General features: G+C 32.6%; 1 protein-coding gene across 1 annotated transcript in view; it reads right to left on the minus strand.

Annotated features, from left to right (window-relative positions):
• Window positions 1-22,664, minus strand: part of LOC133335422 (progestin and adipoQ receptor family member 3) — a 34,328-nt gene extending 11,664 nt beyond the window's left edge. Inside the window, exon 1 of the mRNA XM_061543693.1 lies at window positions 22,500-22,664. Within this exon, the coding sequence (XP_061399677.1) occupies window positions 22,500-22,601 (102 nt within the window). The 5' untranslated portion in view covers window positions 22,602-22,664. The remainder of the gene's footprint in view (window positions 1-22,499) is intronic.
• Between the last annotated feature and the right edge of the window lie 1,991 nt (window positions 22,665-24,655).

The following is a 24,655-nucleotide window of genomic DNA, read 5'->3' on the forward strand; positions in this document are numbered from 1 at the left end:
AAATAAATTATATTAATCACTACAAATGGATATACTCAACAACTATAAAATGTGTTAGGAAAAAATCTGTAGTTGGTGGGATAGATCATTACTCCTACACTAGGTGGAAATGATTCAAGAACTAATTTTGAGAAAATTTGTAGATACATATGTTAATCATGAAAGAGATTTCAAAAACGAGATCTTAAAAAAGTATCGCATTAAACGTCTTTTAAAACTCTGCAGTTAAAGATTAAGAAATTGCAAATAAACATTTTTGGATTTACGGTTGAATGTTTATTTTTGTTTTTAATCCTTCACAACAAAAGTTACTCTTCTTCAAAATTCAGAACTCTATATGTCTTCGTAACATATCAAGAAATTTTTTAGTCAAAAATGTATATTTGTTTTTAGACTCCATGTATCTTTGCACCAAATCCGTTTCAGACAATTTGGCATCGATTTAGAAATTTCCGTCCGTCTGTCTTGCTGGTTGGAGCGCATGAATGATGTTGTTGATATTATCAAAAATTGGAACGTCGTTATATTCCATCCAAACATATATCAAATTCGAGAATGCCGACTATCAGTCGACTCCCACAAAATTTTGGACGAAAGCTTTGTAAATTGGATTGTATAGAATTAGGTATTTTCACACCTTAGTGGATTTTTTTTTTATAAAATTCGAAATTTCAATTTGCCCGACTTCGACAAAAACAATGTCGCGTTGATGTTGCTTATTAGATATTGGATTAGAATGAGGATTCGAACAAATGATGGCATGAATGTGTTATATTAGGAAGTGAACTCAATTTCATAGGGAGCTGTATAAAACCCATAACTAATATAAAACATATATAAAAATCTGAACATTGTGTATAAAGTTTATATTTGTTTAATTTTTTCCTGTTGACCCAAGGACGAATTTTTTTCGAATTGATAAGAATCTGTTCAAAGTACAAGACACAAATATATATTTTTCGTCCGATTTCATGAACAAGGAACCCAAAGACTCCATGTCTGTCCTACTGACTCGAGGTTTTGCATAACGAACTGAATTGATTTTAGAATGTGAATTTAAATCACATTAGTCCGTTTCTTGTGAAAACGGACTAATGTCAAATTGCCTAACGTCATCATTATACATTCAAAATACTTTAAATCGGTCGGGACCTTTATATGGGAACTTTGTTATTACATTATGCATAGTAGGTTGTTTATGCCCTGAACAAATAATGTTCCAAGTACAAAAAAGTCATGTTGGAAACTTTAGTAGGATTTTTAACACATCGAAAATTAAACAAACATGTTAAAACACTATTTTAAAACATTAACCTGTATTAAACAATTACTGGAAAGAAGTTTTTATTCAATTAGAATCTGATATGCCAAATTATAGCCACGACGATGAGAAAATTCTGTGATATCAATATATGGATCTATATAGACAAATTTCCGCGAATATGTCCTTTACCCTCCAATATCCCGTTGTTTACTTAATATGCGGCTATAACCTTCAAAATGCTGACAATATTGAAAAGTTGCTATACATAAGCTTTTGAGAACCCTATATACCAAATTGCAGCCACCGAAAATTGGGTGAGCCGTTGATTAATATTTTTTGTAAGATAAGTTGACACTTGTACAGTCAAATTAGAGCCAATACACCCCAATAATGGGGAGTACGATTATATGATTGAAACGCGTTCCCAACTTCCTCAAAATACCGACATTTTGGGTGTAGCGTTATTTGGCGGCTACCCTAAGTCAATCAATATTGATAATTTATAGTAAGAACTGTTTAATAATATTTAATTAATATTTCGAGGTTTTGCAAACGGAATGACAAATTTAATCTACACTCCAAATTATGGTGAAGTGTATAAAAGCATTAACTAATATAGAACTGGAACAGTGGTTAACATTTTTGTCAAGCAGTCCCCGATTCAAATTGAAGTTTCTAACAAGTAACAATGTCGCTAAATTCGGCCAGCTAAAAATCCCCACACCCTTCACCAAAAGGGCCTTCAAAGTACCAGCGATGTGAATACGGAGGGACCTTTCCTTATAAGACGTCTATAAATAAAAACAAATAATTCAACAAAACTAAAACTAAATGGAAATTACGATCATGTTTACTATAAAATTGTAACAGATAATATATTTTTTAGCTATTGATTAATAACAATTAACAGTAATTTATATGAGTATATTTAAATTGCAATAATTTCTTTAAATTACAAATGACTAGCCCCGAGAAAATGGTTGTCATTTAGATTTTTTATCAAGATATATAATTTACTATAACAGAGCGTAAATTAAAAAATAACTAAATTAATTTAATTACTATAATGACATTTAAATATTGAACATTACAATGACAGTAATTAAATAACTATAAATCGGAAAAATTTACAAAGAACACACATTGAAGCGAGTTAAAACTATAGTGAACACATTTGCAGGTCGCCATTAAATTTCTTCCGAAACCATAAATTTAAATCGCTGCTTGTAGAAGGAATTTGCATTTTTCTTCTATAAACAGCGATTCAATTCATTTGAACTGTACATTCCGATGAGATTTTTCACAATCGATATTTCAACTATATGCATTTTTCTATTGGAATTCTGTACAACTTAACCGTTTTATTATTGTAGGTCATTCTTGGCCTCTTCTTTTTTTTTTTGCTATTTATTATTATCGAAAAGTAATTATTTGAGTTGCCTAAATAAAAAAATGTGTGTTTTCCCATCATTTAAAGAGGTTATATTAATCCCTCTTAAGTTATAGATCTAAAAAACCGCATAACAATCTCACTAAAGTATTGGGTAAACACTTTGCGTTAAATAGTTTTTTTTTTTGTAAATCGACAGGTGACACCGTAACAGCATCATCTGCAGCCACATTGTCATTGCGAATAGTGTCAATTACATTTCTAATGAATTTACACTTTGAGAACAAATAGAAAATGCAACAATAACAATAACGGCAACAACAATAAATACTTTGAAAAGTACATAATTTGCACAAGATTTGCATTATTCTATTTTTATGACGCCGATGTTATTTATTTAACACTAAAGTGTTCAAGGATTTTTTTTCGTAAGATCAATGCAAATAGCAACAACGTAAATTCAAATTTTAGGAAATATTTTGAGATTGTAATGAATGCTTTAAAGTTTTGCATTGTTAGTAAGGATTTTCTGATTTGTTTCCAACTCTCTGAAAATAATAGATTTGAAAATTATTAAGTGGAGGACGTTGTGCTGAATCACTAGAGATATTGGTCTGCGATACTTTTAGAATTTCTGTTTGTAGAACGTATATCATCGAATTGTCATTTATTTAGTAAGAAGGGGGTTGGTGGGCATTTTGAAGATCCTAAGCTCATTTTCTAAGCGATGTGGCTGTAATTTAGCATTTCGCGGTCTTAGTTGGTTAAACTTCTATGCCGCACATTTTAAAATATGAGTTCGATTGTTTAAATGTGCTAGAACACTCAAAAAAAAATGGAGCCGATCAGAAATCTTTCTTTCAGCTTCAGGTAAAACCATATTATTCATACCGTCGGATAGACATGGCGTACAGTGAATTATGTGCCACACTACAATGAGTCCCGGTTTCAAATCCCAACAAAGAACTATGGACCAGGAATCCATTTTTTGTGTATATAACTTATATTTGAAAAATTTTATATTGAAATGAAATGGCGGTCAGTTGAACAGATGGAACTGGTGATTATTGAAAGTGAAAAATATTGGTAATTTGAAGATAATTTTTGAGTTTTTAAGAGCATTATTTTTGAGATTTTGAGAGCGTTATTCAACTAAATAGCCTGTAATCTCGTATTTTGAATCCTTATGTGTGTGCGAAATAAATGCACGTAGTTTGGGGATTTTGAGTTCGTTTTCCAACTAATTTGGCTATTGTTCAAATTTAACTAGGGTATTCCATAATTTTAGGACTATAATACATAAAAAAATACGATTTCATGCTATCCTGATGTTATACACTGCCTAGAAATGAAGTATTTAGTTTTTTCTTATATTTGATGTGCCATTTCGGATTCATTTTATTTGATTTTCAAAATCTGATTTCACATTTGTAATTAGTGACTATGGCTCTACAAAACGTGTTCAAAAATAATTTTATTAATTCAACTTCACCTAAAAAATATGACCGCCATTTTCGACCCACCCTATTGAATTATTACATTTTTCTTGCAGAATCGTAATCAGCGTCCTCGATACCTTCATATGTGATATTTATTTCATAAACCCACTACTATAATTAGGGCCAAAAAAATGGGATTCTAGTCTAGAGTGCGAAGGGGGAAAAGTTTTTTAATCCCTATCAAGATGATATGCCTCCGAAGTCCCCTAGCATTCTAATAAGCAACCTTAGCATTAAAAACAACACAAAAAATATTAATAAAAGGAGACAGCGCCACCCAGAGGAAAATAGTAACAACTGCACAAAATTCGAGGCGTTGTTATTTCTAGGCAACGGTAGATGTCAGCAACATTACCTAGGATAGACTACAGCAAACTAATCATCTACTTAGCTGGAAAAAAACCATGATAACCAAAGTAATAAAAGGACTAACCGAGTAAAATTGCAATGCTTTGTGAAAGCTCTATGCTATCAAGAGAAGTTACAGAAAAAAAACAACACTCCCCACTCCAGCAAAATGTAATTTGCAACATTTGAACATGTTTATTATTTGATTCAAAATTAATGGACTCGATTTAAGTTTGGTAAATATATTACGATCTATAAATATCGGACGAAATCTGACACTCAATTAATTTTATATTTGAACCAAGTCCCTCAATCTGGATCTTATCGGATAGTCCTTTCGCATACTATCGTATATTAGATTTTTAAAATCTTTTTTTGTGGGTGATAACAGAAGGAATGGATCGATATTTCCTACTTCATATTATTATGTACAAAATTTGGAACTTTGGCATAAGTCTATTTTCTGAAAGGAATTTGCACAAAGAAACTTGAGGTATAAAATCCATATTTCGATAGGACACATTTTTGACGTATCGTAAATATCATAAGTGAATATTTTCGTAATGACCTTAAGTGTACTTTCTGTTACATTTGTGCATAAAATAATAAATTAATAGGCGTGGAGAGCAGATAACATGAAAATATTGACCTAATTTTCGTAACTGAAAGACATGAAAATTCAAAAATATTCTACAATAGCCATATACAAAGATATAAAGGGTATTCTTCATGCACTTTAGGGTACCCAACAAAAAATTCATCACGCCATACAAAAACTTGACCTATGGCGAATTTGTCCTTCCGCATTCTTAATATACTCGTCAAGGGCTTTCATTCCCAGATAATGAGTTCGATGTTGTATCAGAATTTGTATAGTTTGAATCGCTATATATTGTTGTTATGTCTTTAAATTCCCTAATTTTTAAATCAATTAATGGAAAAAAACAAATATTATGTAATAAAAATTCATAAAAATAAAAATATTCTTTTTACAATTACCGTTTTCTTTTTTGATTTTTTTAATTTATCAATTTTTCTGGTTAATTCCTGACTTTGTGTTGTAATTGTTGTTGTTTCCATGTTTAAATTTTTTTCTATTCAATTTTCTTGTTTTTCTTTTTAATTTTCGAAAATTACAAACAAGTTTTTTGTTATTGTTATTATTGTGGTTTTTCGAATATATGTGTGCAATTCTAACGGACTATCAGTGCGTTTTATATTTTCGAAATAATTATTTTTTACTATTTCACTGGTAAACAAAATTTAAAAAAAATGAACAAACACACGCCCGAACAATTTCAAAATAATACACTTGACAAAATATTGTAAATTACTGGCTTTCTTCAAAGTCACGCTATGATGATATTCATTCAATTACAAGGCGGGGAAATATGAAAATCAATCGGCGAAAACACGAGACCCACTTAACGTTTCATGTGCAGTGGTGGACTAATCAACCTCCATCGATTGAAGACAATTTCCACTTGAAATTTCAAAAATTTCAATTAATTGCTGTTCTCCTATTAATTGTGATGGCAACCAATCGATGGCACATTTAAATTTCGAACACCACGACTGGACGACCGACTGACCGAATGAATGAAGAATGCGCCTCGCTTCGTTACTACGAGACGAGAATTCCGCAAATTAAACCGTAGGCATGCAAACCTAAAATATAACTGAACATTCAGCATTCAGATGAAAATTAAATGAACATCAAAAAACCATATTCGATATTGGATAAAAATAACAACAACAAAAATAAATCTGCTGATAACCCAAAACGTCACTTCGCAATGCTACGGACAGCAAAGGCATGCTTTGTTAGCCAGTCTATCTGTCTGTCTGCTGCGAGTCGCTTGGTTTCAGTTCGTATGCTTATAAGTTCGAATTTATTTTCGTTTTCACATCGAAAACGGGTGTCTGGCTCTGAGAATCGCAACTGACCGGCCACAACGGCCTTTCGAAAGCAAAAAAATGTAAACAACAAGCGTGTTGCCATCGTCGCTGCTGCTCTGCACTGCTATCAACAGGTAATCAGTTGATTTTGGCGCTATGCTAGCTGGTCAGTCGAATGTTTTTGGCTTGTTGGTGCGCATGTTCATATGCACATGTTTGTCTGTATGTATGTAAGCATGGCCTGAGTTTGGCTGTCGTAACGTCATCGATTTTATATCGTTTTAAACAAGATTATGTTTTAAGAATTCGTCAATGAAATTACGAAATGCAACGTTAACTGGTATGTACAACCTGATTGTCATAAAAATATTGATTTGTAGGTATGCGTGTGTGTGTGAGTGTGTATGCAAATGAGATAGGTGGATTTTAGTTTATTTGTTTAAATAATTTAAATACATAATTTGAATTTTAATAATAATAATGAAAATATGTATTACGCATGCGTTAGTGACGTCAAAAGTAATCAAAATGTTTTTTGAACTCTTATGGGCCTGAAAATGAAATACTTTAACTTCTTAGTAAGTGATATTAGGTCCTGATCGTAATTTTGCAATTAAAAGTGGTTCTTTATTGTCAATTAATTGTGGACATTTGCGTATCTGTGGGAAATAAAACATTTGTTTGGCCTAGTTTTTGCATTCGGCAATCTCACACAATCGTTAACTGTTCCGTCTGTTGGTCAAACGATATAAGAACTTATTTTCCGACTTCTCTAGAACTTATTGTTGACCTTGATTTTTTAAGGTGCATACGGAAATGTAAATACATTGTCCAATGTACATTTGCATACCTAACGACAATTTCCAGCTGTAATATGTGTAAAGAACAACAGGTGATAATTTTCGCATAGGGTAACAATTATTAGAGGTGTCATTTAAAAAATATTTATATAATAAATATATCTGGGAATATATATTTACATATGGTATGTGCAAATTTAATGTCTGGAATGGACAACTAATCGTTGCCTAGCACCATCTAACATTGAAAAGTTTGATATTTTTAGCATAAACGTATTCATGTGCGTTAATATTTCACAAATTTATATGTGAATTGTCTGTTTTTTTTAATGTCATGGGTCGATTCTTACAACGAAAGTTTAAAACAAGTACAAAAATGTCATTCGGTGTTACATTGCAATATGACATGTGTATACTACATACACATTTCCTGACTTTTTTGTTTGCAGTGGTCTACACTGCACTGTGGATTTTTTTTTTTTATTAAATTGATAATTTTTCAAAATTGTGACTGAGATGCAGGACATATATAGCAGGATTCACCATTTGCTTTAAATAATGTTTACCCCTTGCGGAGAGGTACTAGAAGAAGTGGGTCGTTAGGTCACATAATCTGAGTTAATCACCCTTATTACGGTAGGCGTAATCGTAGTCGTTTTTGGTCGGTATTATGTAAAATTTAAGACAACGCCACATTTTGTAATGGATTTTTCTTTTACTCTGTTACAAAACCAAAGAAAATTTGTACTTTTAGAACCTTTTTTATATTTTATTAGAAAAACTATGTAATTTTTTTCTAATTAATTTTCTGGCAAGTGCAATTCTTATGAATATTGAGAAATGCAATAAAATATATTCTAATGTAACAGTTAATCAGTAAATATGGCTAAAATAAAATGTTAAAATTATTTTCCTAGTTATTTTTATGCTGTCGTCAACTGAATCTTTGTAACGATTATAACGACTTTCATAATACTGATTTGTGGTATAAATACGACAGTGCCAAATTTTTAACACGACAACGCCATCCGAAGTAAGGGTGAATATAACGATGTGCCCAATTTGGAATTAATCGAATCGATTATAGATTTGCAAAGTTTAGATAAAGTTGGATATTCCGTTTGCTATATATATGGGATATGCAAATTTTCAAAATGTTGGCTCTTTTGGGTGGAGTCAGATACCTTCTTTCATTATTATATAGGCATGGTTAAAATATTGTATTGTGAACACATTTATTGAAATCGGATACAGTTTTTGCAATGTGTTATAAAATAAATTTTCACCAAAATATTGACCAGTTTGTGGTGGAGGTACCAATAGCAGTGAGCCGAGGAATAGTACCGGTTCACTGCAAATTTTATGTGTAACAGTTTAACTTGAGCAACATAGTGTGGCCAATTCTGAGTGGTAAACCACATGTTTTTACCGGAAGTCGTTGGAGAAAGTCGACTAACGAACTAATGAGGACGAATCGTTGTGCACCACGGCAATACGAGCTCTTATTCATCGGCTCAAAAGTGCGCCCTTTTGAAGTACAAAAAGGTGGAATAGTACGCCGTACAGCCCTTAATTGTAATTCAATGATTTATTTTTATTCCGGCACCGTGATTTTGAAATACCTCAATCAGAGTGTTAAAAGAGCTTTGACAATTGGTACGAGCGCATGGAATTGTGTATAAAACATGCTGGAAACCTTGGAAAATTAGTAAAAAAGTATTTTTTATTGGCGATGATGACAAACTGTTAATTCTCTTTGAGATTTGGAATGTTTTTCTATTGTTTGAAAGCAGTGATATTTTTTTAATTTTTACATTTATTAAAACACCGGAGTTTATTTTATTATACCCTCAGCCTTATGGCTAATGATGTACCAAAAGGAGTACTAACGCAAAACACCCATGTTTCTTTCAACCAAATCCGTTTCAGACAATTTGTAGTCGATTTACAAATGTCCGTCCCTCCGCATGGCGTAACCGATTTCATCCAAACTTTGCACATCGTAATATTTCTTTTAAGCTTGTTATATATTAAAAACTCGAATAATAGGCTATCGGAATGCCTGATTTCATCGAAATTTAGCAAATCGTAAAATTTCCTACAAAGTCATATTAAGTTCGAAGATGGGAAAATTAGTCAACTCCTTTTAGTACCTCCAACACAAAATGACCAAAATTGTGCTGAAAATGCATTTTATATTATCAATTCATTCAAATTGAACTTTGCGCAACCTAATATTTTAATCATGCCTGTAGATTAGTAGGAGATGGAGCTTATCGGTCCACTCCTCTCCCACAAAAGGTCAACATTTTTAAACTTTATAAATATTATATGAATCGAACGGAAGAAGGAAACATTAATTTCCAGATCCAAATTTCATCCAAACTTTGCACTTCGTAAAATTTTTACCTAGCCTAGATCGAATCCAAAGATGGGATTCACTCCCCAAAAAGTCAGCTTTTATCCAAACTTTGTATATCGTAATATTTTTCTAAACCTACAATAAATTCTAAAATGGGGTATATACCTCTCTCTTTGATAAAGACATACATCTATATAAAGCGAATAATAAAGTCTTTGTTTTATTCCGTAGACCTCCGCTAACCATAGGCTGAGGGAATATATATGTCGGCAACACCTACTGACACCCTTTTACTTCTTTATGTTTATTTTTTGTTGTGATTTTATTTTTTACGTTTACCTGCCCTACTCAGAGAGATTAAGGACTAGAACCCTTAATTGTATATTAGGAAGATCGAAAGACAAAATAAAAAAATCTTCATATTGTCAATAAAAATTATTCCCAATGCATTATTTATGTGCACACAAATGTTACCTATTATAATTTGATTATATGTTGACATTACAACCCGGAAACTGATTAGAGATTGCTCATATGTAAATATTTATGTTCGCGACCATATTAGGATTCAGCATAACCCAATATGATTTTCTATTATTTATTCATTTAATAAAAACAATCCGATAGATGTTATCGTGGTGACCACAACGATCGCGTGATGCGCCAAAATAGGAGTGTCTGGATGGTATTTATATTAGTAAGGGTTTTATTCGCAATTTTCAAAATAAAATGATTTTTTTTTAAAAACAATACTGTTAAAAACAAATCCCTAATATATGGTAAGTTCCCGTACTGCAACATTCTACTCGATTTTACTATTTTCTTCGATATCATAATGGAAAATTCGTTATCGCAGTGAAAAGTAGTAGATTCTTGCAGTACGGGAACAGACCAATAGTGTTTGTAATGGAGAAATAAAAGTAAAAGGAACCATAAATTAGTTATCACTGGAGATTGTTTTTTAGTACCTACGATATTTTGGTACAGATTGTAATTATTTCGAACGTGATAAATGATTGCATACATAGGTAGATATGTTCTCCCCTCACCACTCTGCACTTCTAATTTGTTTAAGTACATTTATTAACAGGTGAATATCACTATCACATCACATCTCAATGACGCTACTTCAAACTTAAATCGGTCGAATCAAATTAGTAATCAGAGATATTCATTTAACATTTGCCGCTTTGATTTCTCCACTTGACAATTTAAAGGCCCAAAGCGCAGTTACAAACAAATCACAATACAAGAGCATTAAATGTGTCAACTAAGGTGCTATCCCAAGCAACCAACCTGGCCAGCCAACATCCACAAAGTTTAACAACTTCGAAAGCGTTATCTTTTTTTTCAAAATACAACAACAACATTTTTGTCTCCGCCGACCGCTCCACACCAACCTGAAGGTCATTTATAAATACCCACGGTTAAAAACTAAAACCTTAAATGCAGTTCATTGTATAGACCTTAGTAGCAGCAGCGACAGCAGTTATCGTAATTTGCGCAAACGCAGATCCGAAACAAAATGTGGGTATGTCATGTCGTACGATGTGGTATTTCTCGGTTTACTGTGAGCTATTTAATGTTTTTTTTTATGAATGATCCAAAATACTGATACACTCACACACAAACGCATATAAACACAAGAAACGTATCATAAAATAGCCATGAATTTAATATAAGGCTGGGTAATTATTCTTACCAATGATTGGCTTAGAGTGAGCATCTTATAACAAAAATACACCATTTCTAGTGTTAAATTGCAGATGGCATTTTAAGAGGTATATTTTATACCAAATTTAGTAACTTTGAACTTGAATATTAATAATTTTTGGTTGATAAATATACCAAAAATATGCACAAAATTGAACCCAATAACATTTAAGAAACTGCCAGTATAAATCTATGAATTGATATCCATGGGCCAAATCGTATACTCCATTCGTTTCCTATGAAATTTACAAGTTATGAGTTCCATCTTTGAACTTGATCTATGTTTGGTAAAAATATTACGATGTGCAAAGTTTGGATCAAATCAAGCGCTCCATTCGCTTTATATTGTACTACCAAAGTTCCCGCCACTTAGTATGCGGAAAGGGAATACAAATAAATAATATTTTATATGGAAGTCGTGAATACTGTATAATTTGTTGCACTATAGTTCTCTCTATTCTATTTCTACATCCACCTCTATTTTTACATCTAATAACATGTTTATTACTATTTATACTCTTCATACACATAAGCACTATTTTCCGAAATCTCTTTCTTATTTCCATTACACAGATTAAAAATAGATCAGAATTCCAATTATACATTTACGTACGGGATCCACATTTATTTCCATTTAGCACTATTCGAACACACAAGAACACATTTTTAAGACTACGTCCATACCACCACCACTAAATTTAGTACCAAAAAACCCTTTGGTACTTCTTTCTGACTTTCCGTGTTTGACCCACACTCCAAATTTTAGGTTTTCTATTTACTATTTGTACACATAATTTCGAGTCACCAAGTGGTCTCCATCGCTCAATACTACACTTCAAGAATCATATAAATTCCAAATCTCAGGATCCAACCAAATCCAAATTGTTCCAAATTTAGTATCATTTAGTACTTTTCATACTCATAAGTAAGAATTTCTAAACTACATCAATCCTACACTCTAACAGTAATCTTAATTCCACCAAAGTCTAAATTGGACTTTTCGTACCCTGCTTTCAAATAGTAATCGTAAGTCCAAATTTAAGAATTCCAGCTCTGTCTGATCATTAAAAATCAAATTGTACCAGATTTGGTACCATTCTGTACTTTTCGTACCCATATTCCAAACCTATCTCAATATTCCAAACTTGCTTTGAAATAGTAATTGTAAGTTTAAATTCCAATATTTCAGCTCTGTCTGTTCATTAAAAACAAATTGTATCAGATTTGGCACCATTCTGTACTTTTACACATTCTAAACCTATATCAATCCTACACTCCCACAGAAGCCCATGTTACAACTTTCAGGATTCGAGTTCTACCCGTTCACCAAAAAACAAATTGTACCAAATTTTGTACTTTTCGTATTCAAAAGTACGAATTTCCAAAAATACCTCAGTCATGCACTCCAATAATAACCTTAAGTCCATATTTAAGAATTCTTTATCCGTTCACCAACATCCAAATTGTACCATTTATTACTTTTCGTCGACGTAAGTACGAGTTTCTGAAACTTCTCTATTTCACACATTTAGTACCGTTTAGTACTTTTCGTACTTATGAGTTCGAATTTCAAACACTGTATCAATCCTGTACTCTAACAGTAATTTTAATTTCAAATATAAATATATATTTCCATCTCTATCCTTTCACACAAATCTAAATTATACTAAACATAGTACCATATAGTACACATAATTACGCATTTTTAAAACTACCTCCAAATTTTAGGATTCCCGCTCACACAAAAATAATAATTTAATTTCAAAATTCTTGAGTTTAGCTCCATCCGTTCATACGTAATCAAGTTGTACCAAATATAGTACTATTTAGTACACTATGCTTACCTCAATTCTTTATTCCAACAGCAAATTTTATTCCAAATTTTAGGTATCCAGGTCTCCGTTCACCCAAATCCCAATTGTACCAAATCTAGTGCCGTTTAGTACTTTTTGTACATATAAATACGAATTTCCAAAGATGTCTCTATAGCTCAATCTTCAACAGAAATCTTAATTCCCAAATTTCAGGTTTTGAGCTCTATCCTTTCAAGTAAAATACAAATTGTACTAAATTTAGTACCATATAGTACCTTGCGTACCAATAAGTACGAATTTCCTAAACTATTCCCAATTTGAAGACATAAGCTCTATCTGTTCACCTAAATTCAACTTGCACCAATTTTAGTACCATTTAGTACTTTTCGTACACATAAGTACGATTTTTAAATCTACCTGAATCCGGTACTCCCATAGTAGCCTTAATTCTTATTTTCAGGATTCCATCCCTATACACTCAACTAAATTAAATAGTACCAAATTTAGTACCATTTTGTACTTTTTATACACATAAATACGAATTTTAAAAAATTGGCACTTTGTTAGGGAGTTACTTAACATAGTGGACCAATGAGTCCCATGTTCGAACTAGATCGAGGTTTATTAAAAATATAACGAAGTGCAAAGTTTGAATGAAATTGGATTTTCAAATACTGACCCTTTGTGGGGGAGGTACTAGAAAGAACGGACCGATAAGCCTCATTTTCCATCCCTATACAAACTTGGTGACTCCAAATTGTCTGAAACGGATATGATGCAATAAACATGGGTTCTAAAATCAAAATTTCGATGAGGCATATTTTTGATGTAGCAAAGTATATATACCCTCATTATAACGGTACCGACATGTTTTCGGTGTCTTGAAGGCCGATGCGATTGTAATTTGCAAAGTGTTATACCCTCAAAGTAGTTTATTTTTAAGTATCTGCGTCGAGAACCAAAATGACAGAGTTCTTTGTATTATCCCCTGAACTAAAAATTCTTTGTATCCTTTGCAAATAATTGCACAAGGAAAAGGTGTCTTCAACCAATTATCTGCAGCATTGCAGCAAAACATTGAAAACCCGAATGGCTGTTGTGATTTTCCATTATCGCTACAGTCTTTCGTCTTTTTTCTGCGATAACAACATTCGTATGAAAAATTGCATATCATTCAATACTCCAAAAAACAAGGAAGGAAAGTATACGTGCACTTGAAGAAAAACGGGTTTGCAACGGCAAAAACCCATGTGGGCTTGTCTGAAATTCTTCATGTTTTTGAAGACGTCAACATTTATCACAGAACAAGTTCAAAAACAAAAACGACGTCAACGATATTGTGTAACTGTATGTATGTACGCAATTAAAGAATAATAATCATCATCCACTACCACATGCACAGCCACATTGAATAAACACAGTAAAAAAAACATTAAATGGAAAATCCCAAATTGACCTCCAAAATAAATCGAAATTTCAGTACCAATGAAATGATACTTGATTTGCACAATTTGTACACTAAAGACAATAATTGTTCACACCATAGAACAGAGCAGACTATTGCCAAACTATCAATGATAATAAATACAAAATATAGCATACATGTGTTAGGTATGTAGCATTTATTTCGACACTGTTGATATCGACAAAGACTTTAACATACAACTTTGTCAATTGACTGGCGCTGTAGAGTCACATTCCTCATAAAAAATAAATTAAATCACATAATTCAAATAATTTTTACTGTCTACATTGATAAAAAAAATATAAAAATTTATCAGAGCTATAAAATAATTTAGATATAAACAACAACATTGTGTGGAATACTATTTGAAGAGTTCTGTTATCGTTTAGATCTAAAATTATCCACAATTGTAGAAACATACATTCACACGAGTATATCTTTCAATTAGCAAGTTAAGATTTACAAGGTTTCTATTTTATTTAGAAAATTATTAAGCAATAATTTGGTTTTCCCTATTAAATCTTAAAAAATAGTATAGGCAGGGATGGTCCATGCGACGAATTATTAGGTTTTCGACTGTCAAGGTGTAAACGTCGAAAACGTCATATACCTGTATAAAATGTAATAAATGTAGTAAACGTCATTTATTTGAATAACATTACCATATATAGGTATTTTGTAGAATATATATCTGACTATTCCTTACTGGAACTGATAAACAATTCCAAACTTTTTGGAGAAGAAAATTTTGAAATTTGATATGGATTTGAGTAAAACATACGTATTTTGATAATCTATTAAAGGAAACAGCTATTTTGTCAAAAACCTAATGGTTTTGAGTAGGTTTCCGACGTTTCTGACGTATGTATTATACGTCGGATATGTAGGTCATTTACGTCACTGTTTCTGACGGACCATCTCTGAGTATAGGGAATCAGATTGATGTAAAAGGAAAATGTACATCGTTCGAAATACGTTAGAAGTATTGTATGGAGTCCACGAAAATGCATAGATCAAATTTAATAACATTAGAACCCAAAAATAAAACAAACCAGTAAGGAAAGTAGTAAAGTCGGACGAGGCGACTATATGATACCCTTCACCACTATGGGTATATTAAACAGGACTATTAACATGAAATTGGATGAAATAAAATATGTGATATATATCTAAATGTGAATCTACCTAGATCTACATAATTCTATGCTCAATTTTGTACATTCAGCAACATTTCAGACAATATGACAAACATGAGGAGTTTGATGCACCATTTACTTCAAATCGGACGAAAATATATATGGAAGCTATATCCAAATATGAACCGATTCCAACGAAACTTGTCACAGGTTAGTACGTTTTGTTCCTATCCTATTGATTTCTTGGTGTGTCAATTACATAAAATCAATCTATAATATAAGGGAGCTGTATCTAAAACTCAACCGATGTTTACGAAACTTGTCACACATCATTCTGGACTAAATTCAGTACGCTATGCCAAATTTAGTGCATATCGAAAGATATATGTGGACTTTGGTGCACCATTTACATTAAATCGGACGAAAATATATATGGGAGCTATATCTAAATCTTGACCGATTTTCACGAAACTTGACAGACATCAGACAAACTTGGCAGATATCATTCTAGGCTCAATTCAGTACGTTATGCCAAATTTCGTGCAAATCGAAGGATATATAGGGACTTTGTGCACCATTGTGCATCTAAATCTTGGCCGATTTTCACGAAACTTGGCAGACATCTTTCTAGACTCAATTCAGTAAGTTATGCCAAATTTCGTGCACATCGCAAGATATATGTGGACTTTGGTGCACCATTTACATGAAATCGGACGAAACTATATATGGGAGCTATATCTAAATCTGGACCGATTTACACGAAACTTGGCAGACATCACTCTAGGTTTAATTCAGTACGTTATGCCAAATTTCGTGGAAATCGAAAGATATGTAGGGACTTTGGGGCACCATTTATATTAAATCGGACGAAACTATATATGGGAGCTATATCTAAATCTGAACCGATTTTCTTAAAGCTTGCCAGACATCAATCAAGGCTCAATTCAGTACGTTATAGCAAATTTCGTGCAAATCGAAGGATATATAGGGACTTGGTGCACCATTTACATAAAATCGGACGAAACTATATATGGGAGCTATATCTAAATCTGAGCCGTTTTTCACGAATCTTGGCAGACATCTTTCTAGACCTAAATGATTAGGCTGTACCAAATTTCGTGTTAATCGAAAGATATATAAAACCGTTCCAACATTAAATCGGTTAAATATATATATGGGAGCTATATCCAAGAACACGATTTTCCCAATTTTTTATACCTTCCATTATAAGCTGAGTGTGGAAATTTAAATTCGGATCATAAAAGCGACCTGTACTTTGTTTACAATTTAACATGGACAGACAGAGTGACGGACGGTGGTACATGCATAAAGTATATATTCTATGCATAGAAAAGGAACCATGTGTCTATCTCGTTTCCTTTTGCCTGTTACAAACATATGCACAAAGACATAATACCCTGTACCACAGTGTGGTGAAGGGTATAGCCACGCACATTCTCAAGTGAAAACGTCAGAAAATAGGTGGGAACCCTAATTTGTCAAACATTTTTTTTTATTTGGTAACAAATCTCCCTACTAAAAATTGTTAATATTTATCCATTTTGGGCGTAGTCCCCAATACCCTTTTTATATTAAAATAGATAACTGATTTATTTTCGTGAGGTTGGGGTTGTCCTCATATAGGCTTCTTCTGTTGTAATCATTCTACCTTCAGAGAATATCGAGATAAAAAGTCGCACCTGACGAGACTGAAATACTTGGGCCCGCTTTTAGAACTAGCCCCCATATAATGATACCTCCTGATTTTCGGTATTTTTAGAAATTAGTGTGAAGGAAGTTATTGACATACAAAACTAAAATATAAGGTTCACAATTGAGCTATATGAGTCCTTGATTAGGCATAGCCCCTCATATAATAAAAACCCCAAATATTCGCTAATTCCTACACAATGTAGTAGCGTGTGGCACCCACGTTTTGTGTACATTATGGTTTGCAACAATCGATTTGTAGAATTGTCGGTATAGGTCCACTTTTTTGTATGTTCCCTATATATTCATTTCAAGTAACTGTCAGTAACCTATGGTGGTGGGTATCTAAAGAACGCCCCGGCCGAATTTAACGCTTTTTTCACTTGTTTTTGGTTTGAGTCTGTAATTTGATATTTCGAATACCCAAAGGTGAAGAAACCTCATGACAAATATATTAAAAAGTTTTACAAATTTAGATATTTTGGCGCCCAACTTCATGGTGAATAGTCCTTTCTATTATCGTAAACTTAATATGCGGGAATATAAACAAGTAATTGGGTGCCATGTAAAGGCTGTGCGGAGGATGACCAATCAATTTCATGATAGACAGCCAAATTGTGGTGTATTACCTAGAATCGACCGTCCTACTTTGCCCCAACGAAACAGCCGCACATTAAGAGTTTTGTCAAAACAGGCTACTATTTGCTTCGAAGATGATTCGTAACATTTAAAAATCCGCCATAGTATTTTTTTCAAAATTCATAGAACCATTTGTTATTTTGCGGCTTCCGACGAGAACAAACCTTTACGGCTGTTAGAATAAATATCCAAAAATGTCTTCATAGCCTGGTATGTCACATCATGATCGCACAATGACCATTTAACCAGCATTTCATATTGACTTTCGAGAGTATCCTTTGATGCACTCATGTCGTGATTGTCCAACTTGCAAGTTGTGAAAAATATCGAGCTAAAAAACGCGTTGAATTACTGAAGAGATGTCGGACACAGCCCGCGACGGTTCAGATCTATTCATAAATTAAAGTGACTATTGAAGGGTACGTAGGAGAAGCAAAGCAGATCTTAAATATTATTAAATATATTTAGAGTTTTATATTGACAAATAATTAGTGCATATTTTACGTGATCCGAAATTATTACCTTACGAAGTTACAAACGAAATGATTAACTAAATGTATGTATCTATTTGGTGTAGGTTATACAAAAACCAACAACAACATATAAATGCATAACCCTAACACAAATTAGAGCACTTTTAATGTAGTTGATAAGAACCAAAGCAAAAGTGCTAAAGAACCAACTCTTCAAAAAATCACACAGCACTTTCTCGTAGTAAATTTTTCTATCCCACCATATATCTACATAACGATATATGTACATACATACATATTTAAAAAACATTTATAAAAATTAAACTATTTAAATACATGGCGACAACTAAAATTAAAAACCAAAAAAAACACACACACGTTTCCCTGCATAAATAATGCGGCATTGTTACGTCTAATAAAACAACAAGTGGCGATTATCAAATTAATACCCCCCAACTCACACCCCTCTACCGTGACGCACCCTAACATAAGTGGAGTGGTTAATTGTTGGATTCTAGACAAATTCTATTGATATACAGTACAAATAACGAATATTTCAATTCACTTCGCAAAAAAAACAAAAGGAAGAGTCTAACCTTAGCACATGAATAGGCATTTTTTTTTTGGTTTTTGTTAATCAAATTATAATCAATACAATTTGCAAAATATTTTTTACATAGACTTTTATACAAAAAATAAGAGGTTGATAACTTTTTCCCCAGACACGTGATAATAAAAAATACTTAACCCTTAAATGACAACAAAATCAGGCGAAAAGTCAACGATTGTCAATGGACTATCGAAATTGAACGATATAAGCCATATAAAATAAAGGACAGAATATATTTTTGGATACCGTCGTTAAAACGGTGTTGTTATAAATGACTTCGGTTGTATATTTAAAGCGGATCACCTTCCAAACTTCTCGAATAAAGTATATAGTACAAGAATTCATATCTCGAGAGAAAATAAAACTACGCTAAACGCATCATTCCCAACTGTGTGTTTAGTCCTCCCAATTAAATGTATATCCCCTATAATATTCCCCATCCTCCCCTTTTGAAATCGCGATATATCTCACAATATTTAAGACAGAGATTTGAAATGTTGAATATAAATTCCCACTACACATAGGATTTTCCGTATTGAAAATGGGATTAATCGATCTATATTTTGCTATATCACCCATATAACGCTTTCCCAAATATTCGGTATTTTGCGAATTTTTTTTAAACAAAATGGCTGTTAATCGATTTTTTGGGTTCCAATTGTGTAGAAAATGTTCCAACCAAAAAATGATCAATGATCCAGCTCTTAGGCTTTAAGGCATATAAGGGACTTCCGAAATTTCGGCAAGGGGAATTTGGCACGCTTTTCAACCAAAATGACTGCAATTTTATATTTAAGTTTATAATTGGGTATTATTAAAAATCTCCTTACCGAACAAAATTAATGTGGCCAAATTTTCGCGGTAGCCCCCATATAACCGTACCACCCATTATTCGGCATTTTGAAGATTTTCAATATTTTTTCCAGTTCAAATTTCTCATTCTTAAGAAAAATTTCTTTTTATCTGTCCTCGTTTCGGTGTAGATCCCATATAACAATTTTTATTATTATGAGGATTTCGACATGTCCAAGATCCTGGCCGAATTTTCCAACCTGAGAGTCTGAGTTTGATATTTCGTTCCCTCCTGACAACAATTTACCATAGAATAGTAACCATGTACAAGTTCTGACAGATTTTAGATATTTTGAAAGTACAACTAAGGTGGTGTGAGGTGTAAAAAGTTCGGCCCGGCCTTTCTTCTTTTCATTGGAAGTTCTAGTCATACATTCCAACATTACTAGTTGGAGTTCATTTCAATAGCGGTTCATTGTCAGCGTAAGTATTTATTTAACATTCATTTTTTCCAACCTACTTTCCCTTTTTATTTTTAGTACCAATTTTTATTAAGGGTTAAAATATAGACACTTGACACAATCTAATACATCCGCGTTTCAAATTTAATATAATTAGACTGATTATTTTGATTTAAATTTAATGTGTATTTATTTTAAGAATTCTCAACAAAACTGGAATCTCCAGACTTGTTAAAGTTCAGCTTACAAACCCAAAAAACGAAATTCACAAACACACAAACAAAATTTTCCATACACATAGCATTCACTAATAAAATCGCCAATAAGATTATCAGATATAGACTATGTTTTATTTTTTCAAATTGTGTGCCAATAAAATGGCATTAAGTAAGAACAATAACAACAACAGCAATAGCAGCAACTCATATCGCTGATAATGAAAGTAGTTTGTTTCACCTAATTCGACACTACCGATCATTGAACTTTGTACTGGCCGAAAAATACATATTGAAAAAAATTTGCTGACCAGCAAAAAAAACATGTAGATTTGGAATTAGATTTAGAGAATTGCGAATAAATAATCTACGATGAACAATACTCGTATGTAGTGAAAAGAAACTTTTCAACGCGTTTTCTGGTTTGAAATGCAAAGAATGAATTTAAAAAATAGTTTGAGTTTGGCTTTGATTTTCCAATGCCAAGGGCAAGTCTTAAAATATAACTGATAGATCCCAGACGAATTGAAACGGTTAAAGCTAGGATCGTGATATTGTGTACGAAGGTCACTATAGAGCTGTGAATGTGAGCGATAAGATGAAATGTGCAAAAATCATACTTGATACTGCTTTTTGATTTTATGTAAATTGTGAGCTAAAGACAGAAAGTTAGTCCGATTAACACAAAACTTTGTAAAATGTACTGAAGTTAATATAAATTAATCTCTTGCAAGTGTCGTTGAAATCGGTTCAGATGTAGATGTAGCTCCCACATATATATTTCCGTCCGATTTTAGGTAAATGGTGCACTAAACTCCTAATGTTAAATTTTGAAATCGATTAGACTCATTGTACGCAAACGGATCTAAATCCGCCCGAATGAAACGAAATTCAGCATTAGTTGCAGAAAGGCATGTGTATGGATTGATGTTAGTCGGTTCACTTATAGATAAAGATATCATATTTAAGTTCGTTCAATTTCATGTCAATGTTCGTTCGAGGGAACACTGACATGAAATTGAAACAAAACAGTCATCGACTGCGTGGTCTTCGAAGAGGAACTTAAGGGGATCAAACCCCCTCCCCCATTCGCTTCGACAAATAGAATTTTGTTTTTGTTTTTTACAAGTCTTCAATATAATGCACGATCATTTACCAGCCGCTTGAAAATCAATTCTTCTGTAAATACTTCCTGGTCCTTAAACGATGACTGATCTAATTTAAATTTATTTTAAAATTTCTTTAACGCTTGGATTAAGTGCGATGAGATTATAAGTCCCAAATAAAAACGTCGCTGAGTTAGAATCTTGAGAATCCCAAGTGCGTTCTGAAGGGTTACCCCAAAACGTGAGCAAATATTCATAATTTTTGGTAGGGATTCCAATAAGATTCCAAAATATACAATTAGAAATAGAGAATGGGGTTCCCCTTGGCAACGGTTTCTTCGGTAAAACAGGCCATGTGGCGATAGTTTCACAATTTTCTGAAATAACCTCCCACATCGGTACAAACAGTCGCCTTTTTGTGCCGTCAAAACGTGGAATTTGTTGGTCATCCGCGTACACCTTGGCTTGGCGCCCAATGACTTCTCATTTTTTACCACACATCAAAAAAAAAAATGCATGGACAAATGTATAAATCACCCTTGAGACTAATTTGAAAATCAATATAACCATTTTTGATGATAAATATTCGCATTTTCATTATAAGACCAGAAATATATATAGTAGCCCTCGTACTTTATGAAATTAAGGATCATTTAGTTAGTTTAATTATTATCAATACCATTTTTTTTTTTTTTTTCAAAAGTATTTTATTGCTAATTTCCTGGACCATAAAGTATATATTTTCTTTATTTTTATAAAAATCTTCCTTAAAATTTAATACTGTTGTTGTTTTAACTTCTTACCTTCTGATCATCATCACAATTTTTATTACGTCTGTAACATGTTGTAGTTGTTGTTGTTGTCTGACCACAATCAGTCATGTTATCATATTGATTCATTTTCATTTATCACAATCACGCCAGCGAATATTGATCAGCGCCAATATTGGTCAACACTGAAAATGGAAAGAAAGCAAAACAAAAATAAATAAAAAATAAAGTAATGCATACATTTCCACTTTCCATTCAATAAATATTACATAAAGAGAGCGAATAGAATTATATCATAAATAGGAAAAGAAATAATAGTAAAATTACAATAAATAAATAACATTAACTTGACACTCAGACATTTTTTGTTGTGGTTTTTGTAAAATGCAATTTGATGTTCGATTTATGGGGCGTAGTAGTTGTAGAAGAATGAATAAAAAAGTAAAGCTTTGAATAGTTTACGATCAGTTAGATCAACAGGTTGAATGTAGAACGTACATTGCGGATAAAAGTTTGGATTTGTTGGAAAATAAAAATTCGATTTTCATTCATGTATTTTATTTCAATATATTCATAAAATTTTATTCCAATATAATTAGTTCGTTGTGCCGGAGCTACCTACTGGCAAATATATAAACTTCTATGAGAACCATATTCAGCTCGTCTATAGAAAATTCCTTCAGCTGGTCTCATATATCAGTATTCACTTAAACGCACTCTCATCTGTCGTTACTACCTTCACAATTCTTTATTTCATCTATAAAGACTACCTAGGCCCTCAGCTCACTATCAATTTTGCAATCTGGAAGTAAACGGTGGATGTTTCTTCCAAAAGTCTGATCTAATTTAAATGTGTCTTCAAATTTAAGTCTCAAGAAAAAAGGTCGCCGAGTTAGGACTTAGAGAATCCCAAGTACCGTTCTATGGGGGCTACCGCAAAATGTGGGCAAATATTCATAATTTTTGGTAGAGTGATTTTCTGCTCAATATGATTACAAAATAGAAATTTACAGCGAATTGGCTTGATTTACGTGTCAAAAATACCAAATATTAAGGGTACCGTGACCAAATCGACATAAAAATTTATTTAGGGATATTCAGCGAATATTTTAAGGTTTTACAATTTTTTTTATAAAATCATGCGAAGGGACCATCCGATTTAAACCAAACTTTGTACAGCCTATTATTTTTACTAAGCCTAGATCAAGTCCGAAGATGGGACCCATTGGTTCACTCTTTCTGTATCTCCCCCATAAATGGTCAACATTTTCAATATTTATAAATTCAATATATAAGCCTAACATTGGATTTATAAGTATTGAAATGTCCGATTTGAACCAAACTTTACATTACCTATTATCTTTACGACCCCTAGATTAAGTCCGAGAATGGGACCCATTGGTCCACCACTTCCGGTACCTCTCTTTGAAGCGAATTGAATAACCGATTTGATCAATATTAAACCTGAAACCTCTTAAGGGGACCCCCCCCCATTCTCGTGGTCAAAATTTTTGTTGATATAATTCGAATCTACACTGATTAAAGACTCTTGAAGATATAGCCGATTTATTGTGTCAGCATCAAGTGACGGCTGAAGGGTTTCTCAAACTTTAAACGCGTTTTTCTCTAAACATTTTTTTGTGAATGACGGGCACGATAACTCAAAAACTAATGACCCAATCGGTTCCAAATTTTGCAACGTTTCTCTGAGAGTGTATAGCTCTCGTATGAACTAGGATAAAGCCAATCGGTGAAGATCTTCCTTATTTTTTAACTTGGATTTTGGCAAAAAAATCGGCGATTTTCCAAAAATATTTTTTCAACGGTCCACCATTTTGTTAATTTTAGAGCGAAGTCAATAATCCTAGTTCATACGAGAGCCAGACATGTACTCTTTCTAACACCGTTGGAATTTTCGGATTCCGATGTTCCAGTGAGGAGTTATCATGCCCGCCATCAAAAATAAGGACTTTTCTTTAATTACAAAAAACAACAACAAAACAATTACAAACTTTTTTGTAAATTATTTTTCTTCTCTTTTAAATCTTCAATTATATATGTGCAAAGTTACAAACCTTTATAAGCATTGGTATTGATTTACCAGCCCATTGAAAATCTTGAAAAATTAAAATCGAGAATGGGGGGGGGGGGTCCCTTAATTGTATATCCCATATAAAGCTAATAATAAT

Source organism: Musca vetustissima, unplaced genomic scaffold, assembly GCF_032173495.1.
Source record: "Musca vetustissima isolate MV318-11 ecotype Yass unplaced genomic scaffold, APGP_CSIRO_Mvet_v1 utg7762, whole genome shotgun sequence".
NCBI classification, from domain to species: Eukaryota; Metazoa; Arthropoda; class Insecta; order Diptera; family Muscidae; genus Musca; species Musca vetustissima.